The 12,110-nt window shown below is 42.0% G+C and overlaps 1 protein-coding gene across 9 annotated transcripts in view; it reads left to right on the forward strand.

Annotated features, from left to right (window-relative positions):
- Atp9b (ATPase phospholipid transporting 9B (putative)) overlaps window positions 1–12,110 on the forward strand; it is a 209,622-nt gene that overhangs the window by 150,641 nt on the left and 46,871 nt on the right. For all 9 annotated transcript variants that reach the window (XM_041640820.1, XM_041640824.1, XM_041640819.1 and 6 more), the window contains 2 exons: window positions 4,782–4,894; window positions 8,738–8,986. In XM_041640820.1, coding sequence (XP_041496754.1) covers window positions 4,782–4,894; window positions 8,738–8,986 — 362 coding nt within the window. The remainder of the gene's footprint in view (window positions 1–4,781; window positions 4,895–8,737; window positions 8,987–12,110) is intronic.

Here is a 12,110-nt window from a genome sequence, read left to right on the forward strand (position 1 = left end):
CGACTTTCTTTCCCTGTGGATTTGCCTGGTGGGCACATATGGATGATGTAAAACATCTGGGCCCTTTGTGTTGGGCTTCATTTAGTAGAATATTTTAAAGATTAATCTCTAGTGTAGAATATAGTGAGTACTCCATTATTTCTTCTGATAAAGACTATTCTAGTGTGTATGTGTGTGTGTGTTTCATTCTATTTATCTACCTATGAATGAATGAATGAATGAATGGGCATTGGGGTTGTTTCTCCCTTTTTGCTTATTGGAGATAATTCTGCTATGAATGAGTAGACATTTAGCCAGAGCAAAGTAGACATGAAAAAGAAGTAGCGTCCATATTATAAAGGAGAGTAAAACTGTCTGCTTATGTATGGTGAAGTCTTGTATATAGAAATCATCGTGGATCTCTGAAAACCTAATAGCCAAAGTATCGACAACAAAAGCACTCTGAACAATGAATTGTACTTTTATATACTAGCAATAAACTATCCCAAGGTTGAATTAGAAGGCAATTTCATTTAGAATAGCATCAAAAATTAAAATATTTCATAGTATAAATATGCCTACTCAGGAGGCTCCGGCAGGATAATTACAAGTGAGACTAGCTGGGCTGCATAGCAGAAGGAAAGAAATCTAAATACAGAGCTTTATAATACCTTTTCTGGGAGGAGGAAATATTATAGTTATCTTCATAATTATTATCCTAAGAGGAGGAGATAATAGTTGTAACCTGGGTTTCTGTTACCTTTTACATCATGTCTCTTAAATTACTGTGCAACAATATATTTAATATTTTAGTGTTCTCTGTGGTTCCCCCTGCTTCTCATCGTCTTTGTGCATGTGTGATGTTACTCTTGAGATTTCCCCAAAGATGCTAAGATGCAAGATACAGTAGCTAGCATTGTTGAACTTGGGAAACTTAGAGTGGAAATACTATATCACGGGCTAAAAAAGGATGATTAAATAGGCACATTCAAACCCTAAATTCACTGTCTAGAAATAGTTTGAATGGATTGATTATAATGATATGTCTTTGTGTTGGGAAAGCATCTGATACCACTGTGGACCTTTTGTGTTTGAAATGCTAGATTTTTCTTTGCCAGTAACCTGGGAAAAAAAAATACCCCATCAAATGAATGATAGAATGATACATGATGCAAATACGTAGTGTCATGTATGCCTTCTCCCATGCATCTTTAGTCCCTAGGTTTTTCTTTTGTTTTATCAGGTTTTTGTTTGTTTTCAGTTTTATTATTGTTTGTTTTTTTTTGAAATGGGGTCTCACTACACATCCCTGGCTGACTTGGAACCTTGTAAACCAGACTGCCCTGGCACTCAAAGAGATCCACCTGCCTCTGCAGCTTAGGCGCTAGGTTTAAAGGTTTGGGCCACATCACATCTTGGTAGTTTCCAGTTTTAATTAAACTTTTTTCTTTATTCTTTTTATCAGCAGCAATTTTCATTCCAAGTTATGAGCTGGACTTTGGGGGTGACATTGAGATAATACAGAGTCAAGCTGGGAGGACAATCATGTGATGCAGAGCTTCATAGCCTGTCCAGAGCCAGAGCTTTGATCCCCAGCACTTAGGGGGCCAGGTCCCTAGCTGGGAACAGTGGCACACAACTATAATGCCAGCATTCCAAAGGCTAAGACAGAGTCAAGAGTTGGAGACTAGCCTGGTTTATGTTTCTAGACCTTTCTCTCTTGGCCTCCTTGAGCCCTGTCCCTTGGGTCTGCCTTCCAGGAGCGTCAGTTCTAAGTCTGCTTTCATGCAGTCCCTGAGGGCACTCCTCTCCATGTCTCGCTGCTGATCTCTTGGAGCACTCACCCTCTCAGAGTGTTCCCTGCCTTGCCTTCCCTTCCTTGCATTTGAGGCCTCTGGAAGTAAGGCTTTTTCCGATGCTTGTGTCTAGCTGTGGGATTTTGAGCAAAGGAACCCACACTGCCATACTTTATGTTTCTGAGATGTCATGAATCACCCTACACACTTTTAAAGACTGGGTGTGAAGTAGCTGACAGCAAACAGCACAGGCGTGTGAACTCTAGTTGTTTACTGCACCAACCCTATGTTTGCCACCTAGGCAATTCCCCAGTTGTTTGAAGTTTATGGAGATGTGGGAGTTGGGGGCTGTGGAAGGTAACAACCAGGTGTGTCAAACGGTGTAAAAAAAAAAAAAGGTAGCTCTAGATGGCATAATGAAGAATTCTATTGTCTAACCTGAGCAGTTTATATTTAGAAGGGTGAACCATATCAAATTACTGGTTACTTTTAATCAAGAGATTTCTGTTTTATAAATATAGCACAGGTGGGAAGTGTGTTAGAAAATATTAGACATGAATTTAAGAATACCTTCAAGAGGTTCACAAAGAGAGCAAAGGAGGGAGAACTGGGAGTAGGGTGATATCAGGGTGCAGTTGGTAGCACCTCTTACATGTCTGGTACTTTATACATCCAGTGTGCCACCCGGATGCCTGTGAGATCCCTGTGCCACCTTTGGTGGCATGTCACTGTAAGGAGGCAGTGGTGAGGATCTTGCTTGTCAGTCAGGGCTCTTGCAGATGAACACAGTGTCTCTACAGCACATTTAACAAAGATCTGAAATAAAAGCAAGAGTTAATTATGGTTTACAGCAATTTATGAAGGAAATACAGTGTGCACCTGCATTAAGCTTTTGGGCTCTGAGGGAGAGAAGAGGTTAGGATGACTTATCCTGGGTAATGACAAGACTGTACACGAGCAGCAGCACAGCTGGACACAGGAGATTTGCTGGGTGTAGGTGATGCCTGACCACAACGCACTAAGCTTCCCCAGGAAAGCTTCTCGGCCTGGAGTCATGGCAGCGCAGAGCATAGCAGAGGTGCACTGTTATTGCTTACGAGTCTATAGTACTTGCATGAGATTGTCTGAAGACAAAGAATTGGGGAGGCGGGCATGATGTTCCACCCTGACTGGAGTTTTGGCAGTTGTTGGCTTCTGGGAGAGGTCATTCTTCTCTATGATATATCAACCACATTCCCATGGAAGTCCACATATCTAAGAATATTTGGCCAGTTTAATTTGGCCTTGATGCCTGCGGAGACAGGAGTGAAGGGATGTGGGGGTGAGAGGGCAGGAAAGGTGACACAGAGTTGATGGAGAAGGGAGAATGGCTATGATGAAAATGTATAAAATTCTCAATAAAATTATTTTAAATTATTTATAAACAGCTTCTCATTATTAGTCTAAGCTATATCAGTGTTTGTTGTAATATTATTGTAACTTTACATATAGAGTTGTTCATAATAAAATACTGACCTCCTTGGCCCATTCTAAGTTATCATCAAGGAGAAAAGTCTATAAAAAATTGCTATTTACATCAAGTCATCTAAAACAACATTTTTGCATATAACTCGTCTAGAATATTATCAACTTTGGGAACACATACTTTGGGAACTTTCTGTTTACCAGTTAGTGTTTTATTTTATTACCTTTGACTTCGTAGTGCTGGAATCCTGTCTATCTTTGTTATATACCATATACAGAGCTCCCCTTTTACCTGAGGCTGGGCTGCTGTTGTGATATTTAATGTAACATGTATCTTAAGCTAATTCCACTTTGAGACTGCCATAAACTACATCTTACATAATGATTTCATTTCCAGTTCTCTGAAGCTGGAGCCATCTACTCTAGATATATAGTGCCCACAGTGAGTGCACAAGGCTACAGCCAGTGTTGCTCTTGAGGAATTTGTAAAGTTATAATAAATGTGTCTAAGAGGGCTTGTCAAAATGTACAGATCTGCTCTTTTGTAAAGAAGATCCTGTATTATTCTGGAAAGTTCCAAGTCAATAACCCATTTTGCTCTGAATGTAAATTGAGACTAGTCATTGATAGGTCCTGTCAATATCATGTATGCCAAAGAAAATAAAAGGCATAGAGATGTTTTGTAACCATATGAAAAGCCACCGCGTTGGCCGTCACACCGCTCACTGTCAGTTGCTAACCTTGCTGTATGTGCTTTGAGTCCAGTGCAGAAGCCCCAGTGCAGACGAGACTCAAGTTCCTTGCATGGCAGCTCCCATTTCTCAACTAAAAGGGCATTTAAGCATTACTTTGTTGTTTTACTTCTGTGAAATCAGGTGAACTAATCATGTGCATGTAACTGCAGTGTGTTTGCATTACATGAGATATATGGGTTAACTATTTGCAGTCCTGGGTATAGTCATTTTAATGCGTCTGCTCTGCTTTGAGGAGACTGTGTTAAATAATGGCTTTCTTAGAAACTCAGTGAGGGAAATTGTCTCCCATCTCACAACCCTTTCTTCTCATTGTAAGGGACATAAATATGTGCTAAGGGTTAAACATCTGTAGCATTTACCTCTCTACCAGTAATGATTGCTTTCAAAGGTCAGTCTTTAAGTCTACTAAGCTATGCTAATTTGGGCCTAGGTCATGTTGTTCTCCAGCTCAGCACTGTGACTGAGTCATTGGTGACTTAGCTTCCTATGTATGCCTTATTCAGAACAGCAGAAGTTGCCGTTATGCCAGTTAACAGATCTTAATTTCAAAGGCAGAGATTCAACTTCTCATTTTTCTAGAGGACCTTTCATTGTTAATGTGACATGCTTGGGAAAAACTCCTAAGGCTCCCTGTCAGAATGAGCATTCTGCTGGGACTTTGCATCTCTAACACCTCCCAGGGACAGTCAGCAATGCGCCCAGCAGCCCTCCTGGCCAGAGCTCCTCACAGAGCAGCAGGGCCTTCCCTAACTGCCCGTCTTCACTGCTGCTGCTCTCCCCATCACAGGGACTCTCACTCAGAACGAGATGGTATTCAAGCGACTCCATTTGGGCACTGTCTCCTATGGAACAGACACTATGGACGAAATCCAAAGCCACATCCTCAATTCCTACTTGCAGGTATGTGGATGACCTTCTGATGCCTTCTTCTCTCAGTGCACCCACACTGGTAAGCTATATTGAGCCTATTTTATGCTACTTTTAGTCCTTGTTTTTACCTTGCTATCAGTTGTAGTATCTCAGACAAGAAATTGATGTGGGAGTGTCACATATATCAATCTTTTGATTTCATTGGTTAAGTAATAAACAAACTGCTTGGGCTCATAGCTTAGAACATAGGTGGGTGGAGTAAACAGAATAGACTGCTGGGAGGAAGAGGAAGTGAGCTCAGAGACGTCATGCTCCCCTCTCCCGGATAGACTGACAGTTCTGCTCTCTGGAGAGAGACGCCATCCTCTCCTCTCCTGGGCAGACACACGTGATGAAGCTCCTACCCAGGATGGACGTAGGCTAGAATCTTCCTGGTAAGCGCACCTAACTGTGCTACATAGAATATTAGAAATGGGCTAGTCCAGGTGTGAGAGTTAGCCTAGAAGAGGCTAGATAGAAATGGGCCAAGCAGTGTTTAAATGAATACAGTTTGTGTGTTGTTATTTTGGGGCATAAGCTAAGCTAGCCATGTGGGCGGCCGGGTGCTGGGGACGCAGCCCCGCCGCTCTTATTTCAACAAGAAATTATAACTAGCATTTGTATATCAGCAGAATTATGGGAAATATAATGAGCTCAAATCATTTATTATATTATTTTCTTAGTGAATTTTTCTTTTACAGGGGTTGGGTTTTCAAGACAGAGTGTCTCTGTGTAACAGCCCTAACTGTCCTGGAACTCGTTCTTTAGACCAGGCTAGCTTTGAACTCACAGAGATCTGCCTGTCTCTGCCTCCCAAGTGTTGGGATTAAAGGTGTGTGCCACCACCACCTGGCTAGTGAATTATTTCTAAAAATAAACTCTTTAGTAAATAGTATTTTAAGGGGTAATTAATAGGATACTGGTATTACTGTGTCTCCTAATAATACCTTTGTTTTTCTTCATAATAAAACTTTCTCAGGTTTTAAAAAAATAAATTCTGATTTCATCTTTTCCAGTAACTAAGGTAGATAACTCAGCATCACGCACCATCATGCCTGTCACTGAACTCTAGCGGCATGTGGATTTGTTGTATCAGCAGGCATTCTCTCTCTCTGTCCTGTTATTTTGTGCAAGCAATTGTCATATGACATTTTTAAAAAGATAATACTACTTGCCAAGAGCTGAATACAAGGATGGGAGCTGTCTGTCCTCTGAAGAGGCTTGCAGACAGGTATGCCATACGGGGTCCTCCCTTACCCGGCCCTTCCAGTTATCCATGTTGTCTGTCCTCTGCAGACAGGTATGCCATACGGGGTCCTCCCTTACCCGGCCCTTCCAGTTATCCATGCTCCTGACTCTAGTCATATCAGGACATTCTGTGTAGAGAATGTTCAGTTCAAATAGAGGACTTAACCCAGGCTTCAAGGAGTGTTTGTGACACAATGATTTTTACTCTTTCTTTTTTTTATTTAAAATAATTTCTTTATTGAATTTTTGGGAATTTTACATCATGTACCCCAATTCTGCCCACCTTCCAGTCCTTTGTATCCTCCTCCACCCCTATAGCACGTCCTGAAAGAAAATTTTTAAAAATAAAAACAAACAAAAATGAAAACAAGCAAATTTGTCCTAATTCAGGAACTCTGCTTGGCAGTTCCAGGAAACCTGTCTAAAATATCAGGCAGGATAATTTAAATAATTGATGCTAGGAGCTTCTCTTCTTGGGCTGCTGCTCTGCCTGCTACGTACTTTCCTTTGAACATAATGATGCCCATGTTTCACACTTTGCTCAGACGGGGGTGTGGCTCACTGGGTAATGTGTTAGTTCTTGGAGCACCACATACCTGTGACATCAGCTAAAAATCCAGCCGGGTGTTTTATAGTAATGTGCTTCATACGTGATTTCAAAGACTAAATTGGACTTTCTCTCCTTAGAATTCAGTTGTCGACGATGCATTCAAATTTAGAAAACCTTGTTCTGTAATTACCACCAGCCCAACATATACTATGTTCTTGAGATGTTGCTAAATAGCAAAAAAATCTTACTTGTAAAATATCCGTTTATTTTATATGATATATCTACACAGATGCCAATGAGCATCTCACATGTGCAGATGTGATTTGTGTAGATATAATTTATATATGCTCTATGCTTGAAAGCATTTTTAAATCAATATTTTATTTTTATAATTTTAATGAAAAGTTTAGTCTTGAAAATTTTCTAAAATACAACTTTTGAAATCAGTTCTTTGTTTTAATTATATCATTTCTTTTTTCTCCCCTCCAAGCCCTTTTGCATACCCCTCCTTGCTCTCAAATTCATAGCCTCTTCCTTAATTGTTGTTACATAAATATTTGTATATGTATCTCTGTTTGTTTTGTGTGTATGTGTGTGTGTGTGTTCTTAAATACACAAATACAGTCTGCTCAACCTCTATGATGCTATTTGTGTCTATATGTTTTCAGAGGTTAACCATCTTTCAGTAGATAACTTCTTGGTATGCTCTTCCCTTAGGGAAGGCCATTTCTCCTGCTCTCTGCATTCCTTAGTTGCCTGTAGTTCTTTGTGTAGGGCTGAGGCCTCCTGATCTTTCACTCATCCACCCTGTCATGTCTGTTATTGTTGTCCTTCAGCTGATGTGTCGGTAGTCATGTTTGCTTCTGGCATTCCTATTGGATAGTGTCTTGCAGCAGATTCCATGACTTCACTAGCCCTGGTAGTTAGCTAAGTTTTCAGTACCAGGCATGATTTCCCTCTTTTGAGAAGATCTTAAGTCCAAATAGAGAGTTGTTGGTTACATGAAGGTATACATGCCCCTAATTGTACCCTGAGAGTTATCTTGCTATGTTGGTCATTGTTGTGGTTCATTGACATCAAAGTTGGATAAGATTATTGGTTGCTTCCTCCATTGGTGCCTTCCCATACCATGAAAGCTAGCCCTCCAAGAGAGGACTTTCAAATATTCCAGCCCAGGGGCTTCTAGGCCCTGTGTCTGAAATGCATAGCATCTTTAGCAATAGGGACTTTACCTTCTAGAGCAGGGGCTACCAATTGAGATAGTAATGGTGATGTTTGGAAGTCTCTTGGGTGACCCTGGCTAACAACTCAAAAGAACCATCTCACGCTAGGTCTTGGGTTTTCTGTTAGTTGGCCTTTGGCTCTTGGAAGGGAACGTTGTCAGCCAGGATAAAGTTTTCATTTGTACAGTATGTATTGTATACCCTAACTTATATGTACTGTAACAAAAAAATCCATCACTGGGTGCTAACAGCTGAGACTCCTATCCAGACCTAATGGGAGTTAGGCAGATACACAGTGCTCAAGTGGACAGTTGTTTCACATGAACAACGGGCAGTCTGACACACCCCATTACTATGTCTAATCCTTGTTAGCTACAAACTAGACCACCAAAGTTCAGAGACCAGTGAACAGTGGGTTTACTTATGACATTCGAGGAAGTCTTAAGAGTTCTGGCTGCTTTGGTTTGACACTGTTTTATGTGCATGTGTGAGCTTACCATTCTGCCTTGATCTTTATCTTGCTGTTTTAAGGAGGAAAGTGTCAGTTGATGGATCTTAGGAGTGGGAAAGTGCCGGGTTTTAAGTATCATAGCAAATACTCTGGTGTGTTTGACAACCTTGAAAGAGCCAAGCATTTTGCATTGCTGAGACAAAAGTTATTTCTTCCCTGGGTACAGTGTAAGAGAAAGAATCAAATTGCTGTTCTTATCTCAAACAGCTTGTTTCACATCAGAAAATATGCCAGTAATTTCTGGTCCACATGTAGACCACTTCATTCTGTCTGCCCTCATTACATGACACCCTGTTTTAAAGGTACACTCCCAAGCAAGTGGGCACAACCCAAGTTCCGCTCCACTGAGAAGAAGCCAGTCTTCAACTCCTAAAGTTAAGAAAAGTGTCAGCAGCCGGATCCATGAAGCAGTGAAAGCCATTGCCCTTTGTCACAACGTCACTCCTGTGTACGAGGCGCGAGCTGGAGTCACTGGAGAGACTGAGTTTGCTGAAGCAGACCAAGACTTCAGTGATGAGAACCGCACCTACCAGGCCTCCAGTCCTGACGAGGTCAGTTGCTTCCTTGGAGCATCTCGTTTGGGGAGGGTATTCTTCCCAGGGCAAACCTGTGTGGTCTGAGCATCTCGTTTGGGGAGGGTATTCTTCCCAGGGCAAACCTGTGTGGTCTGAGCATCTCGTTTGGGGAGGGTATTCTTCCCAGGGCAAGCCTGTGTGGTCTGGTACCTGGACACTGCAGGCTTGAAGGGTGCTTCTCTGGAGCAAGGACACAGGACTGTCCTTAGCTGAAGGAATGCATACCTCTGCACATAATTTAGACCTTTCAAAGCTACCTTTGACCCTATCATGTCAATACCTAAGAGTTGGTCCTTTGTATCCTTGATAGCCACAGACTAGACCTCTAACATTCAGACTGTTTCAGGATTTGCTGGATTTGCTTATGATCTGAAGATTCTTAAAGATTCTGGCCCTTTAGCTTTTATACCACTACATTTAATGGTTTTTACTTGAAATAACATGAGAAAACTCAGCTGGCTTTATATAGTTCCCAAAATAAACTCATTACTGTTACTGTACTTCATAGTCCAGTTTTTCCTCATGTTGCAATGAGTCACTGGGTTTGTATATTAAATTTCCAGTCATTCTGTAGAATTCTTTAAAAAGATTTGTAGTATAAATAATTGAGAGACCTACAGAAGTGATTTTTAAAAAAACTTTAAGTGTGTTAACTTAGTCATTTCTAACCTTACTCCATTAAGATTTGGAAAAATCTATTATTAAAATTTCTACTTCTTCTGCAGTCATTCTGAGTGTGTATGTAGTCTGTCCTCTTGGAGTAACTTCAATCAATTATATAAAATAAAGCAACTGGGGAGACAGTGCTAACAAATTAGGTCTTTCAAATGTCCTACAAAATTGAATCTTATTAGGTATAAAATCAGTATGTTTAGGAAAGCTGCTAAATTATGGTTCTGGAAATAATAGAAAAGTAGGCATAGAACCCCAGTGTTACTGATGAACAGAAAACAGACCATGAGGAGTAGGGAGTGGGTCAAGAAACATTAGAACAAGCACAGAGAGAGGGTAAGAAAGTGTGGTTCTCTTGCTCTACACTTTGCCCAGAGTCCAGAGCCCGCCCTGGCAGGTTACTAAGTGTGAGCACATGAAGTAGCCCAAGAAGTGGGCTGGGGTTGTCAGAGCATGCACTGTGCAGTCAGGCACACTGTACCTGCAGCCAGTAGATAGATGCCTTGTACGTGAGGAAGGGAGCCTTGTAAGTCATTGCTAGAACCACGGTGTAGCCTTCTTCAGGATGCAGAAAGTGGTGGAGAGATGCATGCCGAGCGGGAAGAACTCTGTTGTCTGCAGATGCATGAGACCCCACCAGGCTTGAGGGAACCTTTTCTTCCCAGCTGCTCTAGACTTCCCAGCAGAAGTCTCTTGGTATATTGTGTATGTTTGTCAAAGCAGAATATCTATACTTCTTGATCACTAGAAAAACCTAGTACTATGTTTCTTCCTCTTCCTAGAAGTTACCTGTGGTGGTATTCTAACAGTCCAGGTGCAGTGATGAACAGTTGTGCTTTATGTGGATACTAGAACCACTTTCCTGATGAAGAGCAGGTTTCCTTTTGTGTTAGTGATGTTCTTGACCCCATCATGCATCAGGTAGACTTTGCAGGACTTTAAATTTTTCTTTGAGAGAACTTTGATGAGTATTGAACTGCACGTTCTCACTGGGTCTCCTGTATGCTGTCAGCTTTGCACTCTGAAAGTCCAGAGCACTGCACTCTGGTGGAGAATCCCCAGTCCTGTAACCCTTCCCTTTGATTTCCCTTCAAGATTGAAGACTACTTGGCCAGGCTGAGTGTCAGGAAGTGCTGCCTTGTCCATCCTTCTTCCAGCCACTTTGAAAGGCACTCACTCTTTTCAGAGACTGAAGGCAATGATGAGGAACCGTGAAAGGAAACCCCTAGTGCACAAGCAGATTTGTGTCATTTCAAAACAAATGTAACTAGTGGCTATTTTCTTAAACAAGTTTATCTTAAAGTTTTGGATATTAACATTATTTCTGTTCAGTGAAAATACTATATTATTGTAGCCAGAATAAAGCAGTTCAGACATCGTGACATGTCATTTAACACATAAGAACTTAAAAGTAATGCAAAAACAGAACAAAATGAAAGCATTTATTTCGACATGGAAAGCTGAAGACATTTGGTTATTCACCCACCCTGCCAGCATCACCACCTGGAATACTATTTTTTTTTCCATTTTTTTATTGAGAAAAGGAGAAAAAAAAAAACAAGTTTCCACCTCCTCCCAGCCTCCCATTTCCCTCCCCCTCCTCCCACCCTTCTCCCCCTCCTCCCACCCTTCTCCCCCTCCCCCCACTCCTCTCCCTCTCCCTCTCCAGTCCAAAGAGCAGTCAGGGTTCCCTGCCCTGTGGTAAGTCCTAGGTCCTCCCCTCTCCGTCCATTTCTAGGAAGGTGAACATCCAAACTGGCTAGGCTCCCACAAAGCCAGCACATTACGTAGGTTCAAAACCCCGTGCCATTGTCCTTGGCTTCTCATCAGCCCTCATTGTTCGCCATGCTCAGAGAGTCCAGTTTTATTCCATGCTTTTTCAGTCACAGTCCAGCTGGCCTTGGTGAGCTCCCAATAGATCAGCTCCACTGTCTCAGTGGGTGGGTGCACCCCTCGTGGTCCCGACTTCTTTGCTCATGTTCTCCCTCCTTCTGCTCCTCATTGGGACCTTGGGAGCTCAGTCCAGTGCTCCAGTGTGGGTCTCTGTCTCTATCTCCATCCATCACCAAATGAAGGTTCTATGATGATATGCAAGATATTCGTCAGTATTGCTATAGGATAGGGTCATTTCAGGTTCCCTATCCTCAGCTGCCCAAGGAACTAACTGGGGACCTTGGCTTGGGCATCTGGGAGCCACTCTAGGTTCAAGTCTCTTGCCAACCCTAAGGTGGCTCCCTTAACTAAGAATTGTGCTTCCATGCTCCCCTATCCAACCTTCCTTTATCCCAATCCTCCTTTTCCCCCAAGTTCCCCCCATTCTCCCCTTCTCCCTTTTCTCTCCCCATCTCCCCTTACCCCCATCCCACCCCACCCCCCAAGATCTCAATTTTCTCCCCAGCCATTTTGTCTACTTCCCATAGCCAAGAGG

The sequence above is a fragment of the Microtus oregoni genome, unplaced genomic scaffold (assembly GCF_018167655.1).
Source record: "Microtus oregoni isolate MIOR12 unplaced genomic scaffold, Mior012 000065F_ref0000479, whole genome shotgun sequence".
Classification (NCBI taxonomy): Eukaryota; Metazoa; Chordata; class Mammalia; order Rodentia; family Cricetidae; genus Microtus; species Microtus oregoni.